The sequence below is a fragment of the Delphinus delphis genome, chromosome 15, assembly GCF_949987515.2.
Source record: "Delphinus delphis chromosome 15, mDelDel1.2, whole genome shotgun sequence".
Classification (NCBI taxonomy): domain Eukaryota; kingdom Metazoa; phylum Chordata; class Mammalia; order Artiodactyla; family Delphinidae; genus Delphinus; species Delphinus delphis.
Window position 1 is genome coordinate 219090 of NC_082697.1, and position 22826 is coordinate 241915.

At 61.5% G+C, this 22826-nt stretch overlaps 1 protein-coding gene across 1 annotated transcript in view; it reads right to left on the reverse strand.

Moving 5' to 3' along the window:
• Positions 1 to 10994: 10994 nt before the first annotated feature.
• PRPF6 (pre-mRNA processing factor 6) overlaps positions 10995 to 22826 on the reverse strand; it is a 33499-nt gene continuing 21667 nt past the window's right edge. Inside the window, exons 13-21 of the mRNA XM_060033239.1 lie at positions 20161 to 20282; positions 18597 to 18735; positions 16919 to 17038; positions 16515 to 16691; positions 16011 to 16144; positions 15296 to 15387; positions 13692 to 13806; positions 11668 to 11794; positions 10995 to 11228 (exon numbers count right to left, since the gene is read on the reverse strand). Coding sequence (XP_059889222.1) covers positions 11076 to 11228; positions 11668 to 11794; positions 13692 to 13806; positions 15296 to 15387; positions 16011 to 16144; positions 16515 to 16691; positions 16919 to 17038; positions 18597 to 18735; positions 20161 to 20282 — 1179 coding nt within the window. The 3' untranslated portion in view covers positions 10995 to 11075. The remainder of the gene's footprint in view (positions 11229 to 11667; positions 11795 to 13691; positions 13807 to 15295; positions 15388 to 16010; positions 16145 to 16514; positions 16692 to 16918; positions 17039 to 18596; positions 18736 to 20160; positions 20283 to 22826) is intronic.

A 22826-nucleotide genomic window follows, 5' to 3' on the forward strand; every position in this document is an offset into this window, starting at 1 on the left:
CATCACCTCGACACCCTCAGGAACACCCCACACACAACCAGACACACACCACACGAGGAGCAAAGCCGTGCTCACACACCCGCCCCCAACAAGGCCAGGCTGGGCAGGCGAAGAGGAACTGAACTGTCCACCCACTTGACGGACAAATACGCTGGACAGTCCAGCTGCTCAGCTGACAGCCTCCAACACCTACAGACACTTCTAAGGGGACAACTCGGTGGTTTCTAATCTGTTCACAGGGTGGTATAACTATGAGCACTAACTTCAGCACTTTTCCATCACCCCAAAAGAACCTCGTCCCCACTAGCTGTCACTTCCCGTCCTCCTTGCTCCCAGCCCCTGGGAGACACTAAGCTGCTTTCTGTCTCTGCAGACTTGCCTATTCTGGACTTCGTGTAAGTGGCCTTGAGAGCCTGGCTTCTCTCACTGAGCATCGAGTGTTCAAGGTTCATCCATGTTGTAAACTGAATCAAAAACTTCATTCCTTTTAAAGGCTGTATAATATTCCACTGTATGGAAGGAACACAGTCTATTTATCTCTTCATCAGCTGATGGACACTGAGGTTGTTTCCATGTTTTGGCTACCGTGATTACTGATGCTATGAACATTCGCGTGCAAGGTTTTACGTGGATGTTTTCAGGAAAGTAACATAAATGTGTCTCTCTAATGACCAAGTCTGAACAAGTAGATTAAGTACCTCAAATTCATATGCTGGGTAAATGCCCTGAGAAAACCATCGCTCAAAAGGACACATGTACCCCAACGTTCATTGCAGCACTATTTACAATAGCCAGGACAGTGGACAGAGAAGATGTGGTACATATATACAATGGAATGTTACTCAGCCATTAAAAAGGAATGAAATTGGGTCATTTGTAGAGACGTGGATGGAGTTAGAGCCTGTCATACAGAGTGAAGTAAGCCCAAAAGAGAAAGACAAATAGTGTATATTAACGCATATGTGGAATCTAGAAAAATTGTACAGATGAACCTATGTGCAGGGCAGGAATAGAGACGCAGAGTGGAGAAGGGACATGTGGACACAGGGTGGGTAGGGGAGGGTGGGAGGAACTGGGAGATTAGGTTTGACATAAATACACTACCATGTGTAAAATGGAAAGCTAGTGGGAACCTGCTGTATAGCACAGGGGGCTCAGCTCGGCGCTCTGTGACAGCCTAGGTGGCTGGGATGGGGGTGGGGGTGGGAGGGAGGTCCAAGAGGGAGGGGGATATAGGTATACATAGAGCTGATTCACTTCACTGTACAGCAGAAACTAACAGGACATTCTGAAGAAATTACACTCCAGTAAAAACCAAAATTCATACGCTAGAGCAGCTACCCGCAAAGCGGGGCTCCAGAGCGGCTGACCTCCAATCCCAACTGGGTGCTCACAAGCGAGACTAAACCCTCCACCCAGCCCACCCCCCCCACTCCTGCCCCAAGCTTGGGAAGGGGCCCCAAGGAGCAGGCGCCAGTCCAGTCCACCGCGGGTTCTGGCCAAGCGTGTGGGAGTTCCTGGCCCAGGACTGGGGAGGAGGAGGGATGGGAGCGCCACTGTTCCTCCTCTTTGTGTTTCAGAACACAGCCCCCTCGGCTTCCTTCCACCCCCTCTACCTCTGCACAAGCACCCAGCCCCCCAGGGAAGCCCGGCACGGCTCCCCACCCTCTGCCTTATCTTCCACGCCCCCGACCCACGCCCCCTTCCTGCTCTGGCCAGCACAACCCGGCCCATCCCCCAGGACCCCTCTCCCATGCCCCCGCGCTATTCCCCCACGACCCCACCCCCCTGCCCCACGACCCCGCCCTGTCTCCCACGCCCCCGCCCGCCCGCGCGAGAAAACAGGAAGGGGCCCGCGGCGGCGGCGGCGGCGCTGGAAGGAAGCGCAGGAAGCGGCGGCGGGTGCGGCGCTTATCTCGGGCCCCAGCCGGACCCCTGGCCTAGCGCCCCGCGCCGGCCGGGCAGGGGACGTGGGGGCGGCCGGAGGACAGGCCTGCTCACCTGGCGGGGGGCCCTGGCCGCCTTACCACCGAGCCACGACTGTCACAACTGGGCCATGTAGGGAGGCGACGGGACTTCACTGAGCCAGGCTGTGCCCCTCCAGCCCGGGGACCCAGGGGCCGGTGTCCAACCGCAGGGCGCCCCACCTCCCCACAGCGCTCACTGGCCCGCCCCGCCCCCAGGCCCTGACCGCCCCGTTTCCCCCCTTACAAGGACTCGCTTTGCCCTGCAGGTGCGGGCTCCCTGCTGCTTCTTCCGGGCTTTAACTCTCGGAGGGGTGGGGGGAACGACGCGCCGATGGTTGTTTCTGTGTTTACAAAGCTGGGTCTTTTCCTGGGGAGGGGGCAGGATGGGGACTGTCTCTGGGCGCCCCCCAGGGTCCCGAAGGCCACTGGCAGGGACAATGGGCTCCAACACCTGGCACTCCACCCCCCCCACCCCACCCCCGCCCCATGAGTATGTGCTTTGCTTCCTGGAGTGGGGGGCCGCGTGTGTTTCCGCGTCAGCCACGACTGGAACGGCGCCTCCGCGCACACCTGCAGGCAGGGACCCCACACTCAGGCTCACAGGCAAGAGCCCGAGGGCCCTCAGGTCTGGTGCAGGTGTTTCCTCCCGCGCCTTCGCGGCACCCAGCGCCAGATGCAGGGTCCGGCCGACTCACGTCCTGTCCCAGAGCCCTGGCTCCGCGAACGCGGAGGTGTGTCTGTTCAGGGCCTGGCATGGCGGGCACCCGTCTTTCCCACAACCTCCCACCGCCTCCTGGTGCTCAGCTGGGCTGGGGTGGCGGCCAGTAGGGGAGGGGACACGGGGGAGGTGCCGCTGGAGCCCATGAGTAGGCCCCAGGCAGGGCAAAGGCGCTCTGCCGCCCTCAGAAGGGCCAGTGCTCGAGGTTGGCACGGACCCCACCCCTGTGGTCTGTTGGCAGCCTGGGGAGGGGCAGAGGTGGGAAGTGGGGGTCGAGAGAGAGAGGGGCCTGTGGGCGGGGGCAGGGAACACACACGTGGCACAGTTGGGATCACGTTTTTGGTTTTCCGAATCCGGAGACTAGTTTGCCTGTTGCCCGTGTTCCAGATGTTCTTACAAAGGCTCCCAGTCTGGGGAGGCCGTGGGACCCGGACTACCCTTCAAAGCTGCCTGGCCCCTCCTTGCAGCGCTGCACATGGGCGGTCTGGCTCCCTGGCCAGCGCTCTGCGGCGCATCTGCCACCCCGGCACAGCCCCTCCCCCTAGGTCTCAGCCACCACACCCCCCCCCCGCCCCGGTGAAGCAGCTGAGAAGGCATGTGTGTAGGACAGGACACCACAGGGTGCAGGCCCCAACCCCACCACGTGTGTGCCCCAGAAGAGTGTTTCATGGAGGAAGAACCAGGCTCAGGCCACATGCCTAGGGCCTTGGCAGGGAAGGCAGGGCACAGGGGCCTGGCAGATACCTCGAGTCCACGAAAGGCGGGGCCCATCCACCGGGTCACACCGCCTACACTCTGCCCTCCGTGGCCCCGTGACCCCTGGCCAGTGGCTCTGTCCTCACCGTTGAGTCTCTTTCCATCTCTCTGTCGGTTCTGGTCAGCTCCAGCCAGCAAAGATTTGGGTAGCTCATGTGCCCCGGTGCTGAGCCTGGAGGGCCAGACCTCAGGTCTGAGCAGGGCAGCCCAGCTTTCCCTCCACCTGCCCCAGACGTGGTCTGGTTGGGGTGTCCCCGCCCTGGACAAGTGGACTTCGTCCCAGAAGCCAGAAGCCCACCCTGCCCTCATCGTGCATGAGCAAAGATGCTGAAGTGGGTTGAAGGGTGGCCCCAGAGATACGCCACCTCCCAGAACCTACGAGTGGGACCCTACGTGGAAAAAGGGTCGTGGCAGATGTAATTAAGGATCTTGAGGTGAGGAGATCATCCTAGATTACCCAGGAGGCACTAAATCCACCAGCAAAGATCCTCAGAGAGGAGAGACGGCCACACGAAGCAAAGGCAGGTATTGGAGCGACGCGGCCACAAGCGAAGAAATACCCGGAGCCCCCAGAAGCTTCAAGAAGCAGGAATGGTTTCGCCCCTGGAGGGAGCACAGCCCAGCCCTACGACACCTGATTTCGGGCCAATGATACTGATTTTGGACGACCTCTGGCCTCCAGAACTGTGAGAGAAGAAAATTTTACTGTGTTAGGTCACCTAGTTTGTGCTAATTTGTTACAGCAGCTCTAGGAAACTAATACAGATGGTTTCTGAGATGTGGGGACAGCGGCCCGTGTCCCCACAGCCATGACGCTGACCCATCATCCGGGGGTTGGCAGAAGCAGGCCTGGGCACGATGTGCAGAGCCTCTGCCTGGCACTGAGGCCTCGAGAGAAGGTGCAGAGGGTGGACAGCGGTGGCCGGGGCGGGGGTGGGGGTCTTGTGCTGAGAACAGCGTCGAAGTGGGATGAGGGAGGGACCACTGGGGTCTTCGAGCTCAGGCCACGGGCCTCCAGCCCCCACGCCCAGGCGGTCAATTTGCCAGGACAGACCAGGGTTAGACATCAGGAGGGTGTGCCTGAGAGAGGGGCACCCTGCCAGACAGGGTGGGGCAGGAACCTGGACCTGTGCACTCACACATCCCTGGGCACACACACCTCGACATATACATTTGTGTACACACACACACACACACACACACGCTCCCTACCGGGGAGGCTCTGGCAGGGGCCCCCAGGGAGGAACAGCCGGGCCAGGGTGCAGGAGCATCTTGTCCACCACCATGGTTGCAGTCCAGGACTCAGACGGAGATTGTGTCCCTGTAACTAAGGCCTCAGCTCCTCCTCCCAGCCCCCCTGAAACTGGGGTTTGTTGGGAACTGCCTCAGGCATGGGCGGACAGAAAGGGCTGCCCATTGCCCGCTCACCACGGCAGCAAGGAGTGCTGTGGGTGGGCAGCAGCCATGACGGCCCAGAGGCCACGCCCAGGCGCCCTTAGGAGGCGCACTCTCCCCACAGGCCCTGGCGCTGAGGTCCAAGTGCAAGGAGCCAGGTGCCCTGGGGACAGCAGGAGCGTGGTGGGGGCCTCTGTGGAGGGCCTGTCCCTCCCCGTCCCCGCACCCAGACCCCCGGACTCTCTTACTGACCTTCTACCAGGCCCGATTCATCTCCCCCGAGCCTTGTGCTCCAACCAAAGCAGGACTTTTCCCTCCTACCTGGACGCCCAGCAGAAGCCAGCGGCGTGACTGCTCCCCTCAGCTTGCTCCTCCACCAGTGTTCCCCGAGTTCAAGACGAGGACTCCCCCAGGGACTCGGGCCAGGACCCTGGGGCTGCCCGCACCTCCCCTCACCCCATTCATGTCCAAGCCCACCTCCTCCAGCCTCACCTCAACCACACAGGCCCCCTGCCCAGGCCACCCTCACACTCAGAGTGCGACCACGTGACCTGGGAACCTACAGGGCGACTGCATGCACCCTGAGGTCCCCAGCCTGCACACAGGGCACGTGCGGGCTGTCACTCTGCTTGGGGCCTGGCTCTCATCCCGGCCCTTACACTTCGGGCTGTGAGGTCTGGGGCAAGTCCTGTAACCTCCCCGTGCCTCAGTTTCCTCCTGTACGAACCAGGGGCAGTGGCTCCTGCTCGGACTGAACGCGTTCACACGCGCACGATGGGGGCGCTCAGGGCCAGCTGGGCCCTGCTGGCGGCTCCGCCGCAAGGCCTGTCTGCAGCTCCTGCTCGCCTCTGTCCTGCCAGGGTGCCCAGGGCAAGGCCTGCTTCGGTGCCTGCTGGGTCCGTCCACCTGTCAGGGGAGAGCATGATGACAGGTGTGCCGACCAGGCACCCACCTTGACCAGGTGCTCTGCCTGCCCTGCTGCGCCCCCTCCACAGGCTGTGATCCGGGAGGGGGCCACGGACCTCCAGGCCTACGCGGCTGTAGGTGCGGGACTCCAGGGATCAGCCCTCCACCGGGCCACGCACACATAAGGTCCCAGGACACGAGACGGTGGGTCCCTGGCTGGCCTGTCCAGTCCCGCCGCCGAGGAGCTGCTGCCACCCTTCCCAGGCCACAGGAAATGGCCCGGCCCAGCTTGCAGCCAGGGCCGCAGCTCGCTTCCCTTCAGGCCCGTTTCCTTTATCCGGTTGTTTTGCTCCGAATTCACAAAGCTCAGCCTTCCCCTCCCCTCCATTTCCACCCTTCCCCCATCCCAGAGTGGAGCAGGACGGATACGATGCTACATTTTAGGACCAGCAGGAGTCCCCATCTGCCCCCGCCCAAGCCTGCAGCGCCGACTTAGCAGGAGTCCCGTCCCGAGGCGCCCCCTGCTGGCCGAGCCTGGGAACACCACCGCTCCCCCCTCCCCACCGAGGCGCGGACCCGGGGCGGCCTGGCCCCACAGCTGGCAGGCGAAGAAAGAGCGAACAGGGCCGCAGCACCAGCTCAGTTTATTGGGGCCTTGCTGGGGGCGGAGGGCGGGCCCCCTCCGGGACCAGCTCGCCAGGCGGGCCCCGCCTCCCAGTCCCGGGCCCTCCGAGGAGTGCGGGCCGCGGCGAGGGAGGGGCCGAGCCGCAAGGCCCTTTCCCAATCCCCGCGCGCTCGGGGCGCTTAGGAGCCCCAGGAGCCGTCGGTGGCCGCGGCGCGCAGCGCGAAGAGTTTCTCCCAGCAGGTGGCGACGGCGTCCAGGGCGCGCAGCAGGAGCCGCCTCCGGCCGCCCCGACGCCGAACAGGGCGCGTCTCGGGCCGCCGGCTCCGCTGTCGGGGACGCGTCGGTCAGGGCGTGGGCACGGTCCCCGCCCGCCCCCTCCCCCGCAGCTCGTGTCCAGCCCCTGGGAAGGGAGACCGCGGGGCCGTGGGAGCGAGCGGGGACGCGCACCTGGCGCAGCGTCCGGCAGTGGCGCCGCATCACCGCCTCGGTGCGCACGGCCACGGTCCAAGCCGCCTTTTCCAGAGCCCCGCGGCGGCCCCCGGCCACCGCCCCACGTAGGGTCCGACCCAGGGCCACGATGGACAGTAGGATACTGTGCTCCTGGGGAGGGAGGAAGCGGGGGGCTGGGGGAGGAGCCCCGTGGGGAGGGGGCTGGAGGGCTTGGGTGGTGATGTCTCCATACCTTCTGGGCGCCACAGGAGGCTCCCACCCGGCCCCGCCATCGGGAGGCCGCGGCTCCAGTCAGGTTTTTCTGAATGAAATGCAGCTGTCTGGAGCCCGGCCCAGTCCACCTCACCGCGGCCTGCAGGTCCTCGAAGATGACCGCGCGGTAGTGGTGGAGCACGTCGGGGACGCTGCAGGCGCCGAGCCTGGCCCGGCCCGGTGCAGCCCCCAGCAGTGCCAGCAGGAGCGCCCAGAGCGCGGGCCTGGGGGGCCCCTGGAAGGGATACAGGCTCAGAGTCTGCGGAGGCGCCGACCCTCCTGCAGCACTGCGGGCAATGTGCTTCCCCCCCCCCCCGCCACCCCCCGATCCCGATCCACACACACCTGTACAAGGGAATCTCTAAGCTGGTATAACGGAGACGTCGCCATGCCATTCAACAAATGCTCTAGGCACAGGGCTGGCAGGTTTGGGGAAGGACAGACGACAGCACCCGCGGCTCTGATCTGCATGGGTGTGAGGGCCCAAGTACCCATAAGACTGGGGGGCAGGACTGACCTAGGTCTGCCTACAGCGGGAAGCACCCCCTGTACAGTCTCACCCTTGGCCATGCCCTGACCCATGCCCACCAGAGCTGGGCTCATCGCCAGGTGCCCCACAGGAGAGGGCAGAAGTGATCTGCCCCCTCAATGGCCGAGCAGCTTCTCCTCACCCTCCCCATGGCTCTGCTACCAGCTCTGAGAGCCATGGGGGCTGGGGTTCCCTTGCACCCCCAACCCAACCAGGACAGGGGTGAGGGCTCAGAGCTCAAGGCCACACCCCTTTGGGAGGGGAAGGCTTGGGGAAAGCCCAAGGCGAAGGGAGGAAGGGGACCGTGGTCCACACCACCAGGGCTCCCCTCCCCCAGAAAGAAAACTGGCTCTCATGGTGAAGAAGCCCACCCCCACTCAGAAGCCCGAATATCAGACAGAGAGAGCAGCTTGTCTGCAGGCTCCCAGCCCCCGGGCTGGAGTCACACAGCACTGGAAAATCAATCATGTGAACCCAGCGAGACTTGGGACTCGAGACACAGGACTCGACTCTGCTTCCCAGCCTGGCAGGAGAGCCTGACCACGCAGGGCCGGACCTGGAGTCCGTGGGGGCTCCCTGCCTGAGGCACCCGGCAGCGTTGGCCGGAGGACCAAATGCAATTAGCTGTGGGCCCTTCTCGAAGCCCACCCCCTCCCTAGACAGGCTTGGCATGATGGCCAGCTCAGTCGCCCCCTCTGCCTGCTGAGGATCAGAGATCATAGTGAGCACAAGAGCCGTTGGTGCTGGAGGGACGTCCAAGTGGGGTAGGTTGGTTGCCCAGGGTGTCCCGGGAAGGCCTGTCTGCCCCTGACCAGGGCCCGAGGCTCAGGCCAGTCCAACCCATGAGGACAGGGTGGCCCCAGCTCCAGGAGGGAGACTCCCTCCCCCCGCCGCTGCAGCTGCCGGGAAGGCCCGTCAGGAGCACCCAGGGCCAGGCTGCGGTGACGGGAACCAAGGGGAGTTTCCCGGTGGGGACACGGCGGGACAGCAGCCTCTCCTGGGCTGTGCACGCTCCCTGCCCAGCCGAAGTCAGCCCCCTCCCCAGCAGCCCACAGCTGCTCACCATGGGCTTCTCAGGCTCAGGCCCTTCCTCACTCCCGCCAGTGGGCCTGAGACATGATCCTGGGGTCCTCAGGTGGGGAGCGCCGCTGCCACTCCAGGTCCGCTCCAAACCCGGCCAACAAGGCTTCCCTGGACGGCAGGCAGCCGAGGCTTTTGAAGTTGGCTCCTCTGAGCAAAGGGGGGAGGGAGGAGGGAGGCCCCAGGATCCCAGCCCTGCCCCCTCCCTCTCCCCACCGCTATCCAATCACTTCTTCAATTAACCTGACCCTGGAGCCCAGCCCCACCGGGCTGTCTTCCCACCCAGTGGATCTTGGATTAAGCCGGACCTGGGAGATCTTCTCTGCCGAGGAGGGGCCAGGGCGCTCGGTGGGCAGAGAGCAGGGTAGGGCCCGGCTGCTGGGGAAGGGGAGCCAGGAGAAGCGGGGTCGCCCTTCTCCAGGGCCTTCCTCGGTGGTCAGCAGGTGCTCCCTCTGCCAGGAACTTGGCCACCAGCAGGGCCAGGTGAGCAGGACGTAACCCCCCCCCCCCGCAGCTCCCCCACCCTGACGTCCGGGGGGTCCTGCCCCAGCAGGTCCCAGGCAGGGGACTTCCCGGCTCCCCGCTGGCCCAGCACTCAGGGGAGAGGTGCTTCCCACTGCTCGCCCGTCCTGGGCTGAGGGGGGTCTTTTGCCGGGGGAGCTCACGGCCACTCACCAACCAGGCTTGCAGGGAGCCGGGCCACAGCACCCTGCCGGGCAGTGTGCTGGGGCTGCCCAGCCCTGCCCAAGCCTAGGAACTCAGCTAGCCTTGAGCTGGAACTGAAAAACGTCAGTGGAAGAAAAGCTAAGAGATGTTTTCCCCAGGGAGAAAAGTAGTTTCACCACCACCTCGAGGCATTGAGAAAACAATCCCCAGGCAAACGAGGAGACATTTGCATGTGGCCAATCAGATGCTCTGGAACGTTCCAAGGGCCCTGTGGGAGGCCTCACCTGACCTGAGATCAGAGAAAGTGTCCGGGAGAAGCCACAAGCAACTGAGGGCTGCCAGCTGCCCTGTGGCTGCAGCCAAGTCACTGCCCCTTCCTGGGCCTCAGTTTCCACATCTGTACAGGGACAGGCTGGCTTTCAAGCTCCTAAAAACTTCAGGACTCACTTTCCAGTGCAATGGGCAGGACCTCCTCCAAAAGGGATCACAGGAAACTCCTGAGGTCAGTGACAACACCCAGGAACCTCCGGCATGGCCCTCTGGGACTGGCTGACCTCGGGTAAGGAGAGGAAGGATTTCCAGAGCCACAGACCATCCGTGAGCGGGGCCTGCCCCGGGCGCCCACCCTGGCACCAGCAGTTCCTGACCCCACACAGGGATGGTCCGATCCCGCCCAGGGCTGGCCACGACCTTGTGGCTCCCAGAGCGACGGAGGTGGACCCGGCTGGGCCCGTGCTCTGCAGGCAGATGCCCATGCCCTTGGTGCTGACGAGAAGGGCATGCTCCCCAACCTCGGCTGCTGCCAGAGGGCTAAGCCACGGGTCAGTGACTGACCCGCAGAACGAGCACCGAGGAGCCCCTCTGGGATCGTTTCTTACAAAAGAATGTGTGGGAGTAACCGCCAGCCGCCCTTCTCGTCACCACACGTGACGATCCGCATCTCTTCGCCCGGCCCATGGCCTCTGGACCGACCCTGACCTCCGGCCAGATGTCTCCAGCCGTGGCCAACGCACCCCCTTCCAAGAGAACTAGCTAGTTTCCAACTGGACACAGACGCAGGGATCCAGAGCCCGAGGAAGTCTTTCATCCTCACATGGTGAAAACACACTCAAGTCTCCCAAGTAATGAATGCATTTGCAGTCTAAAGAGAGGACAGTTACAAGTGCTTTAGCATAAAATTGCTGACGCCAAATTAGCAAAAGTGAATTCACCTGCCAATGGGAGCGAGCCTCTCACACGCTGGGGGCAGCACCTCAGGGGCCAGGCCCGTCCGCACGCAGGAAAGTCACCTACCCAGGGGCACACGCAGCCTGCCTACCCAGGGGCACACGCAGCCTGCCGCTGCGGGCTGGTGGGGGCCGCAGAGCACCCCGGGGCGGGAGAGCGCGTGCACCAGCAGGGGCACTGGAGTCGCCAGGCCAGCCAGACCCCGGCTGTCCCCACGCGGGGCTTTTACCCAGGACATGAGGTCCTGCCACCATCTCCATAAAGCCCTGGAGAGCCTCACCGCTCCCCTGGCGTCTCCTCTGTGGGCACGAGCTCACGAGGCCCCCTGGAAAGTGAGCCCCGTCCAGCGCGGGGCAGACCGGGGCGGCCAAAGCATGCGAGGGGAGGGCTCGGAGAACACCCGCCGGCCACAAACCCCACGACTACTAGAAAGCCTTTAATCAAAGACAGGACAGACAGCTCTCACGACCCCCGCCCCGCCCCCAGCCAGCAGGGCCGGAACAGTCAGAAGGTGTTCTTGATGCGGGCCGCCACCAGCACCAGGATCTCCCCGATCTTCCGCTGCCAGTTGGCGATGTCCTTGGACGTGGCGCACCACAGCTCCCCGTGCCGGGGCTCGGCGTTCTCGCAGCGCCTTTTCACTTCCTCCCGCTGCTCCTGGGTGGGGACCGCGGGCACGTGAGGCGCCCCCACTCCTCCGCCGCCCCCAGCCCCGCTCCCCGGGAGCAGGCCCGCCACATTCCACCAGGCCTCACACCAGTGCCCGCACCCGCCCCCCAACTGGGAGCCAACCAGCTCCCCCAAGCCTGGCTTCCACATCCTGTGGGGACCCAACGGGACTGGGCTCCGGGAGGGCTCCTGCATAGGAGGACAGGTCCCCCGAGGCACAAGGACGACTCCCAGGCCTCCAGCTCCAGCCCCATTTGTGCCATGGCCCGAGCCCCCATCACAACCAACTCATTAAAAGATGCCCCAAACATCTAAACCTCAGGCTGAGAGGCTCCAAGGCTGTAGCCAGAAAGCCGCGTGGAAGCTGAATCAGCCGTCAGCGCTGCGGGACAGGTAGGGCGGGGGCAGCGGGCGGCAGGTGCCTCACCTCTGTGCCGTGCTGCAGCTCGAACTTGTAGAAGAAGGCCCAGGCATCCCCCAGGTCCGAGTCGATCTTCACGGTGCGGTGGAACCACTCCCGGGCCTTGGTGATCTTCCGCTCGCTCCAGAACAGCCTGGGGGGAAGCAGCAGGGCGGGACCGAGTGAGTGAGCGACGGCCAGGGGACGGCGCTGGGGGGCACTCTGGGGCTGGCCCTGGCCTCCTCGGGCCACAGCCCGCTCCCGGGTGCGCTGGACCATGAGCCCGGTCAGTCTAGTGACCTGCCACAGGCAGCCACAGTGGCACAGAGCCTGGCTCAGGCACTGCTGGTCTTGTCCTCTCCCTGGAGAGCTTGGGCTTCCCACAGGGGTGCCGAGGAATCAGTCCTGATCACCCGGAAACCACTGCAGGTGACTAACCTGAAACCCTCCTTCAAGTGTCTAACCAAAGCATTTCTTAAAAAACCACCCACAGAGCAAGAACTTCAAACTCCCTTAAATTATTTTCCTTTGAGTAAAATACAGGGAGATGAAAGTAATAAACCTGACAGAAATTAAATCAAGGCTCTGATTAGGGAAAGTGAACTGAAGTTTCTGCCTGCTCCTCCATATTCACCTTCTGGAACGTTCTGCCCTACCAGGCAGCTCCAGCAGGAACCCAAGCCAACACTGAGAACCTGGCCTACACCAGCAGACACAGCAACCTGGAAACTAGGCCCAGGAGAGGATCCACAGCGTCAGAAACCAAGTCAGGGGCCCAGGGAGCCTTGCCGACATGCCAGCGAGGGGAGGGCAGGCCAGCGGGGAGGCGCGGTGGGCACTCTGACAGCTGCCCACCGGGGCCTCCGGGTGGCTTCCATCCTCCACCCAGCTCCGCAGCCAGAAGCACCCGAGCAGACGTGCACCACGCACCCTCCAGGCAGCTGTTCGGGCTGCTCTCAGCTACAAAATGGAATAATGTCATGCTCGGATAGCTTGATTGTTTTTTAAGCCTTGTGGTATCCTTAATTGCTAATGTTAGATAAACTGTGATTTAAAGAGCACAAACTCAGATAGCAGCACACAGAGCACCCGCCTGGGAACAGCAAGGAGGGACCTGTTTACCTTACAAAGCCTTTTATGAGGTTTTATGGCAGCCCTATCGGAGTGGAGTCGAAGGCGGAAGGGCGGGAGCCTCCCAGGTGGCCGGGGCCCAGGCTGCGCCCCAGGGGCCCGAGGGAAGCCCCGCGCGCAGTGCCCTCGGCCCCACGGAGGAGGTGCTGGCAGGAGCTGAGCAAGCAGGTGGGCCAGGCTCCTGCCGGGGCAGCAACAGCGCACAGGAACTCCTGGGCCCCACACACCCCCTGGCCCAGGGGAGAGCCCAAAGAGCCCTCCTAGCCTGGCCACAGCCAACCCCGGCCGGGTACTCAGGCTGCTCCTCTCAGGCCGTCCATCGTCCTCCTTCTAGAAGGGAGCAGAGACCCTGCGGGGCCAGGAGGTTCTGAAGGCCCTCCACGCCTCCCCAGGGAGCCCGGGACCCAGCACCCTGCAGGACCTTGCAGCGGGAGGTCGACTGCTCACCTCCTCTTGCCCTTGAGGCTGGGAGGCGGCCTCCACACCCCCAGGCACACTGACGGCCTGACCAACGGGCCCTGGATTGTTCCCGGGCTCACACAGGTCAAAGGGTCTGCTTTCTGGCCCTAACGCAATGGAAACAACTGTCTTGCTTACAGCCCTCTGAACCAAAGAAGGTTCGCTTGTAACCTAAATTCCGTGTGGCCCAGCGTCAGCAGGCCTGTCTGTCCTGCAACCCAAGGCCCGTGTAGGGATAAACTGAAGAGTAGTGGAGACAGAGAGAGCAGAGCCACAGGAAAGAACCAGGACAGAGGGTCGGGGTCCAGGACGACCCAGGCCATCCAGGTAGCCCATGTCCAGGGGGCCTCTGCCCAGAGATGCGCTCGGACATGGAGCTGTGGAGGCCGTGGACCAGGGGAGCCCGCCCTGCTCCAGGGACGAGTGAGGGGCTCAGCACCGCCACGAGGACACCTACTTACTTGGCCACAGCCAGGAGCACGTGGGGGTCGTGCTCACACCTCTTCAGGGCATCCACGCTCTTGGTCTTTCGCTGGGGCCTCGCCTCCAGGAAGACGGCTTCAGACCACAGGACCCCTGAAATCCAGACACACAGACGTCTGCCTCAGCTTTCAGATGTGCCCGTCCACACACAGGCTGCCCAAGGGCAGCCTTCGAAGACTGAGGGTGTCCACAGCTGCACCTCCCGCATGGCCGCTCACGTCTGCTTGGGCAGCAGAGCAGAGGCCGCCTGTGCTGCCTGCCCCACTGCCCACCTGGAGCCACAGGGCCCCACTGGCACGGATGGGACAACATCCTGGGGGCGGCTAGGCTGGAAGTCCCAACAACTTCCAAGGGTTCACTCCCAGGGCCTCAGTGACTTCACAGCTGAGAATTTATTGTAACAAAATAACCAAAAGTGCTACTAAAGATTCAGGCAGAAAGACGACCTGGGATTGATAGCAGCCTGCAAACTGACCCCCAGTGAGTGGTGTATTTCTGACATACACGCAGGTAATTCTACGATGCCACTAAAAACTGTGCGTTCTTAAGAATTCAATAATGAAAAATTCTCACAAAATTTTCAGCTTTAAAGAAAGGCACGGGGGGCTTCCCTGGTGGCGCAGTGGTTGAGAGTCTGCCTGCCGATGCAGGGGACACGGGTTCGTGCCCCGGTCCGGGAAGATCCCACATGCCGCGGAGCGGCTGGGCCCGTGAGCCATGGCCGCTGAGCCTGCGCGTCCGGAGCCTGTGCTCCGCAACGGGAGAGGCCACAACGGTGAGAGGCCCGCGTACCGCAAAAAAAAAAAAAAAAAAATTACACACGTAACAGAAACTTTAGGAGAGATATTGAATAAAATACCTTAGAGACAGAAGGGATTGATTCTTAAAAAAAAAATAAAATAAAAAAAGGCACGGGGTTTCCCTGCCTGGTGGCGCAGTGGTTAAGAACCCACCTGCCAATGCAGGGGACACGGGTTTGAGCCCCGGTCCAGGAAGATCCCACATGCTGCAGAGCAACTAAGCCCGGGTGACACAACTACTGAGCCTGCACTCTAGAGCCCAAGAGCCACAACCACTGAAGCCCGCGCACCTAGAGCCCGTGCTCCGCAACAAGTGATGCCACCGTGATGAGAAGCCCGCGCACCACAAGGAAGAGTAGCTCCCGCTCGCCGCAACTAGAGGAAGCCCACGTGCGGCAACGAAGACCCAACACAGCCAAAAAAAAAAAGGCACAAAACCAAACGCACAGTATGACTTTGATTTTGTGCAATAATACAAGTTGTAAAAATACAAACGAGCTAAAAGCAATGATTTCCAAGTACTGGGCTTACAGGTGACTTTCATGTCCCCTTTTCTGCTCCAAATTCGTTTATACTGCACGTGCACTAACTTACAGACTTGAGATGAAATAGTTAAAAACTAAATTATATATATAAAAAAAAAGGTAGCCCCTCAGAACACGAGGTCAAACTCCTCACGCTGAGGCTTGCGTTCAGCCGTCTAAATGGCCGAGCGTAACAGATGTAGTTTTGCCTGTCTGAACCTGATGCCCCTGTCTGCAGCCTGGGAGCGGGGTGCTCACCGGAGTTGGGGCACTCCTGCAGCGCCTTGGCCATGAGCGTGCTGGCGATGTTCTTCAGCCCCGCGCGGTACTCCAGCCGCACAGACTCCAGCCTGCAGAGAGAGGCCCGAGGCGGGGGTCGAGTGCCGTCCACTGGCAGCCCGATGACACGCGGAAGGTCCTGGGGAGCTGCAGGGGCTGGATTTCCCTACTCTGCCCAGCGGCTCATCTACCAGAGGAGGGAGATGCTGGTGACCCGCACCCTCAAGCCGCCGCAGTAGGCGACACCTGGGGTTCTGATGTCATCGAGGTGCGAATGAAGACGGCCAGGATGAAGACAGACAGGCCTGCTGACGGCTGCTGGGGCACCTCATTGAGCTGACGCCCTGAAGGCGCACGCTGCATCTCTGTGTGCACAGCCTCCTGTGCACATTCTTCACCCGGCAAACTCCTATTCATCCCTCAAGGCCCTTCCCAGGTATCACCTCTTCTGTAGAGTCCACTCTCTCGGCGTCATCCACTGCCGATGCCCTGGCTCTCCTGGGGAACCCTTAATCTGAACACAAGCTACACTGTGTCAAACTACCTTCAGGCCCGTCTGAACCCTCCCACGGCTGAGACAGGACTCCTCACGGCTGGCACCTTCCCACAGAGCCTGAGCTGGAAATGCTGCACCAAGCCCTCGGCCTGAGCGTGTGAGCGAGGCTGGCTCATGGCGGGCGGCGCAGGGACTCACCACAGGCCGGGGTTCTTCGGGTTCTTCAGGCGAGACTTCTCCAGAATGGCCCGAGCTCGGGTCAGCTGCCCAACCTTCTCCTCCAGCCGGGAGAGCAAAAGCCACAGGGGTGTGGAGTGGGGACATTTCTTCAACTGCAGCCACAGACACAAGTGAGAGAGGGCTCAGCTGGCATCTGGGGGGCTGTAACAGCCGTGGTGGCTCCTTGAGCCGGGAGTGAGGGCCACCTTTGCCCCCAGAGACCCAGCCGCTTCACGCCCAGGCGTGTGTCTACACGCACGGCTGAACTGTGCACACGTGCACGGGGTGTGTGTTCATGAGCACGCTGTGGGTGTCAACACAGCAGCTTGTGCCTTACGTGGGCCGTAAACCGTACTCCGCTGAGTGCAGCGTGCACGGCTTGGTGGGGGGCAGACGCCGGGACCGGGTTAGGGGATGGGCCTGCCCTGAGCCCACAGCCCCTCCGAGCCCGGCGCCCGCCCGGGGAGAGGGCACCCGGCTCACCCCCTGGCTGTAGGCCTCCCGGGCCTTGTCCACAAGCTCCTCCTGCTCCTCGACCTGGCCCTTCATCATCCAGAGCTTGGGGAAGTCCTCATAGTGCTTCAGGGCCTCCTCGCACAGCTCCTGCGCAGCCGCGATGTTCCCCAGCACCCACTCCAGCTTCACAGACTTCATGAACACCTGAGGGGTCAGATGGCCTCAGCCCGGCTCTGGTGCTGGGCCTGGGCTGGGCCAGCACCTTCCTGGCGCTCGCCTGACCGAGAGCTCGCCCCGAACGCTGTCTCGTATCTTTTGGGACAAGCTAGGGCTACACACATGACTGCGTTTTAAAGCCAAGAGTGAACAAATGAGCTCCGAGTACTGTGGCCTCAGGCAGGGTGCGTGGCGGGCGGGACGGCTCTGCTTACCCGGGCGGTGGGCGCGCTGCTCCGGGCCTTGGCCAGCAGCCTGCGGGCCCGCTCGTACTCGTTGTTCTCGGACTCCAGCTTCACAGCCGCCAGCCAGATCTCCTCGCTGTTGGGGTTAGCCTGCGGGCCAAGCACGCAGCATCAGCAGCGAGCAGGGCGAGGGTACCCTAATCAAAGGCAGCCCGCCTGGGAGCCAGACCGGGCCTCACTCTGCAGCAGGACGTCTAATCCAGGCATGTCCTGGGCTAACGGGGAACGGAGCAGAGTCCAGCCCCAGGACACCGACTTCCTCACAAACAGGCCAGCCTGTCTCACTGCCACAGACGTGCAGCCTCCATGGCACTGGGGCCGTGGTGCCAACCGCCACCCTCTGCCTGCTGACGCCGTCGCTCACGTCCCACCCGCGTGGATCCGCCCACCCAACCCTGCTCTTTCCCAAGCCTAGCAATGAGGAACTGGCCGTCCCAGTGTGTCAACGTGGATAGGATGGAAGGATGCCCGGGACATCATGGACGGCGCGGAGAGGGCTCCGGGGTCAGGACTGGGTCACGTACAACCCAGAGTCCAGCAGACACGTGGGTGGTGCCCTCCAGCCTCCTGAAAGCACAGCTAGCTGCTGGCCACACTCAGCCTGACCACGTCCCCAACCTGAGAAGCCCCCCCCCCACACACACCGGTGGCAGCTAAGGAGAAGAGGGGCAGGGACAGGCAGCACTGCCCAGGCAGTGGCGGGAGAGCGCCGGGACCACTGTGACATGAGGAGTGTCCTCCACACTGGGCACCCAGACGACAGCTGAGAGCAGAAGGGAGACCCAAGCCCGGCCCCTGCACGTGTTTACTCAGGGAAGGACAGACTTTATTATGCCAGCCTGGGTGACAACACAGTGACGTAGACGCTCTAGTTTATAAAAAAGCATGCTGCAAACCACTGACTAACACCCCTGTTGTCATAAAGTATTAGGATGTTACACGTGACAATAAATATCAGGTCCTAAGAAAAATGCACGGGGACTGCCCTGGTGGTCCAGTGGTTAAGACTCTGCGCTTCCAACGCAGGGGATGCGGGTTCGCTCCCTGGTCAGGAAACTAAGATCCCACATGCCATGTGGCGCAGCCAAAAAAGAAAAAGAAAAAAAAAACAAAACACTAAAAAAGGGCAAGAGAAATGCACAGCTCACGGCATCAGCCACAGTGAGCCCGGCCAGGCGCGGCCGTCTGACCTCAACTCCACCCGCCGACGGGCCTGGGCAGCGCCACGTGGCCCACGTGGGACCCCAGTGCAAGCACCTATGCTCCGGCACGGGGCACAGGCCTTCCTCGGGCGGGGACTGGACACCCTAATGTTCACGTAGGAAAGTGGCTGTCGCCGTGCCCTCGTGTGGGGACATGGTGCTCCGGCTGCTGCCCTGTCCCTCCCGTCTCCCTGAGTCTGTGTTGTGGAACACTTAGCCCGAGGTCAGACTGAGTGGCGGCAAATGAGAGGTAGGTGTCCATCGTCTGGGCCATTTTTCCTCCTCTCAGGGCCCCTCAGGGCCCCACTGCCCACAGAGCAGCCCAAGTCCCACGCGGCCTGACCATGCTCGGCCCCTCTAGGGTCAGCTCCTGTCGACGAGGGGGCGGGGCTTGAGGAGGGCACGGGACCCTGGAGCCCTCGGGCCAAGGCCCACCCCTCACCCACCTGGAAGGCCAGAGCCAGGATGCTCCTCGCGGCGGGCACGTCCCCGGCCAGCCACTTGGACTTGGCGCCCATGAGCCACAGCACCTCTGCTTTGGGACAGTGGGCCACGGCCCGCTGCAGCAGGGCCTCCAGGGACTCCCTGAAAGACAGGGGCTGGTCACCACCAGAGAATGCAGGTCGCTCTCAGCCAAGCCGCGGGCACTGAAAAGACAGTTAGCGCTTCAAAGTTGCACGCTGTCAATGATTTACCAGACTTTTACGATGGGGAGCGAGTGGGGAAATCTTTTCTCTCCATAAAGGCTCGAAAGTCAGCTACGGAGGAGGGTGCCACAAAGCAAAGCATTGTTCACACAGCAGAGCCTGGTGGAGCCTCTCAAGAGGGCCTTTTACAGCCGTGTGTCCTGGAGGCGCGATAACCTTGCGGTCTGGGGGCCGGGGGCCTTTTCATCTCTAACCACAGATCCGCCGATAAAGATTACGACCCGAGTCTACTCTCCGGCATCCAGAGAAACCGTCTTATTGGAAGCAAGTTATTTTAGGTCACCATCAAGCAAGAAGCCTGGGTTTCAGGTGTGAAGTCCCCAACCCCTGCACAGCCCACCACCCCTGTAATACCCCCGGCACAGACGACCTCCCCAGGGCTCAGCAGTAAGACCGAGGGAGCGCACAGAATCGTCTGCGTGGCATGAAGCTCGACACCGGAACCAACACCCCCAGGTCTGAAGCACTTGGCCCCCTCACCCGGCCAAGGACACCAGAGCCAGGGGAGGGGAACTGCCCCTGAACCCAGGGACCAAGACCCCCGGGAGCAGCCCTGCTCTAGACAGGACTGTCCGGGTGAACTTGTACAGGGGAACCGGCCGGGTCATTTCAAAATGTCCCCAGAGGAGTTAACTGCAAAACACACAGCAGCCGGTGGGACCGGGAACTTCAGCAGCAAAGCCCGAGACTGACCAATGAGACGAAAGAAAAGCAACAGGGGCTCCGTGCTCCCAGCTGCAGCCCAGGTGGGACCAGGAGGCCCGCGCAGAGAGGACGCAGCAGAGGACCCAGGCAGAGGCTGCCCACCTAACTGCAGACGTTGCAACATCTAATTTAATCAGAAGTTACAGCCAATAAGGCAGACACGAAACGTTTTTTCAATTAAAGAGGACAATTAAAGAAAACTGTCAAGGACCTCCTCGGAGCACAAAAAGCAGCCCAAACCCAAACGCAGCTGAAATGAAAAACAGGCCTGCCGGGGCCCAGATGCCGCACCGCCCACGCTGCCGAAGCCAGAGCCCCACAGACGTGGGACTTCGGGCTCCAGCCCTGCCCCAGGGACCCCTCAAACCACCAGTGCCCCTGGCTCAGCTGCAGGCACTTGGGCAGACGGGCCCCTCAGTGCCTTGGCACTATACGACAGCAGCAACGCTAGCACAGAAGGTGCCTGAAAGACAGCCTGGCTGAAAAGCCCAAGAGCTTCCGCCCCTCGCCGCAGGGGCTGGACCTCGAACAAGGCCCTGGCCCACCCGCGGGGACGAGAGGCCTAAAGCCGGCGCGGGGCGGCGGGCCTGCCACGTACCTGGTGCCGTGGTTCTTCTCAAAGTACGCGGCCCGCAGCCACACACTCTTCTTGCTGGGGAAGACCTGCAGGGCGTAGGCGTAGATGGCTCGGGCACACTCCAGGGCGCTGTGGGCTACACACTAGGGCAGAAAGAGGGCCATGAACAGGGCGGCTCAGCACCGACCCAGAACGGGTACCCACTCTGTGACTCCTGACCCGAGCCCTGTAGGCCAGTTACAAAGACTCTGGGGCTTCCGTGGCCCCATGGGACCACACGACAGTCGCTCAGGGCCTGGGGGCTGGGCAGGCCAGCCTATCTCGGGGGGTGAGCCCTGGAGAGCCCCACGCTCGTGGGCACAAGGGCTTCCGCTCCTCCCGCAGCTCACAAAGCGCCCGAGGACAGCTGCCTGCTCCAGCCCACGTGAAGAGACGACAGAGAAGCGGAAGGAGGTCTGAAAGGGCTCCAGAGTTACTGCTCCCAGTCTGTCATCTGTCTGCAGGGTGATGCCCGCCGAGGCCCCCGTGTTCTCAAGGGTGATGAGGAAAGCAGGGGGAAGCACAGAGTTCAAGTCCACACTCAGAACTAAAAGGGCCCGACACCCAGAGGGAGCTGGGCTCTTCCCACGGCAGAGGCCGTGGCGCCTGCGAGGTCATTCCTCACACTTCCCTGTCTGCAACGTCATGTAACAAAAAGCCTTGAGGCCACGATGGTTGGCACTGGAGACTCTACTGCTCACGAGGCACCCGGGTCACACGTGTGACACCGCGCGAGTTCCATGCAGACAGCGGCCACGGCCTGCATCCAGGGACTGGAGGGGGCAGGAGAGTGCCCACACGAACAAGGGAGAAAGAAAAGCTCTGCCCTGCAGGAGTCCAGCTGATCAACTCTTGTCAAACGCAGAAGCCACGGTGTCTAGAAAGCCAGCACCTGACAGATCCCCCAGTAATAACCGACAGGAGCCAAGACCATCCTAATGGACCCGCAAGCTCGTAGGTCGAAGTTTGGGGAGCAACGGCATGTTTACACAGTCTCAGCGTCTTCCCACGAAATACTCACTAGTTACAAAGGGCCACAGCAGCCTTCCAGGGGAGGGGCCTGGCGGGCACCGCCTGAGCTGCTCAGAGGATGTGCCCCCACCGACCCAGAAGGACAGACTCCTACGAAGATCAGAGCCCGGCCGCGAGGACACAGCATGGACACCAAACCAAGGGGCCTGTACCCTCAGAAAAGTCACACTCATGAAAAACGACAGACCAAAGCCCTCCCCCGAACTCTCGGGGCCACGGAGACCTGTGGATATGACCCTGGGCAGCTCCTCAACCAGAACACAGTTGGGTTTTTCCTTTTGCCAAAAGGCACTCAGGGAGCCAGCTGGTGAAATGTGAGTAAGGCCTCAGATTACATCGTAGTCCTACATCAGCACTGATCTCCTGAGCTTGACAGCTATGCTGTGGTTGCGTAAGAGAAGGTCCCCTTTTAAAGAAACACACACTGAAACGTTTAGAGGGAAAGGGCCACCACACGTGCAATGTACTCTCGAACAGTTCAGGGAAAATAAGGGGCATGTGTGTGCAAGTGTGGGCACGAGTGGAGAACACAAAAGCAAACGTGGTGAGATGGGTAAATCTGGGGGCATCTAAGTGTAGGGTGTACAAGAATTCCTCTTACAGTTTTGCAACTTTTCTGTAAGTCTAAAGTTATTTTTAAATCAAAGGCTATTGGGCTTCCCTGGTGGCGCGGTGGTTAAGAATCCGCCTGCCAATGCAGTGGACACGGGTTTGAGCCCTGGTCTGGGAAGATCCCGCATGCCGCGGAGCAACTAAGCCCGTGCGCCACAACTACTGAGCCTGCGAGCCACAACTACTGAACCCATGTGCCACAACTACTGAGCCCGTGCTCCGCAACGAGAGGCCACTGCAGTGAGAAGCCCGCGCACCGCAACGAAGAGTAGCCCCGCTCACCGCAACCAGAGAAAAGCCCGTGCGCAGCAACGAAGATCCAACACAGCGGGCGGGGGGGGGGGCGGGGAAGAGGCTATTAAAAAGAGAGGGCCACATTTAAGGTATTAAAAGCTTCAAATGTTTTTATTGATCTTGAACTCATCATCTCTTCTCTGGAACACCACTCCAAGGAAATCATTTCAGAGGGGACAAGAGCTTCATGTGCAAATGTTTTCTGAAGCGCAGGTTACAGCAAAGACCAGAGGTAGGGACGGTCCAGAGGTCAGGGGTGAACAGCTGGGAAGGTTTGGGAGATGGATTCCAGGTCCAGCTTAGCAAGCGCTCAAATTCTAGCTCTGCAGCAGACTAACAGAAAACTGTACTCCTTACAGTTGCAACTTACGTTTAAAAATCAGGGACTTCCCTGGTGGCACAGTGATTAAGAATCCGCCTGCCAATGCAGGGGACACGTGTTCGAGCCCTGGCACAGGAAGATCCCGTGGACCGTGGAGCAACTAAGCCCACGTGCCACAACTACTGAGCCTGCGCTCTAGAGCCCGCGCGACACAACTACTGAGCCTGCACTCTATAGAGCCCGCGAGCCACAATTACTGAGCCTGTGCTCCACAACAAGAGAAGCCACTGCAATGAGAAGCCCGCACACCCCAACAAAGAGCAGCCCCCACTCGCTGCAACTAGAGACAGCCTGCATGCAACAACGAAGACCCAACGCAGCCAAAAAT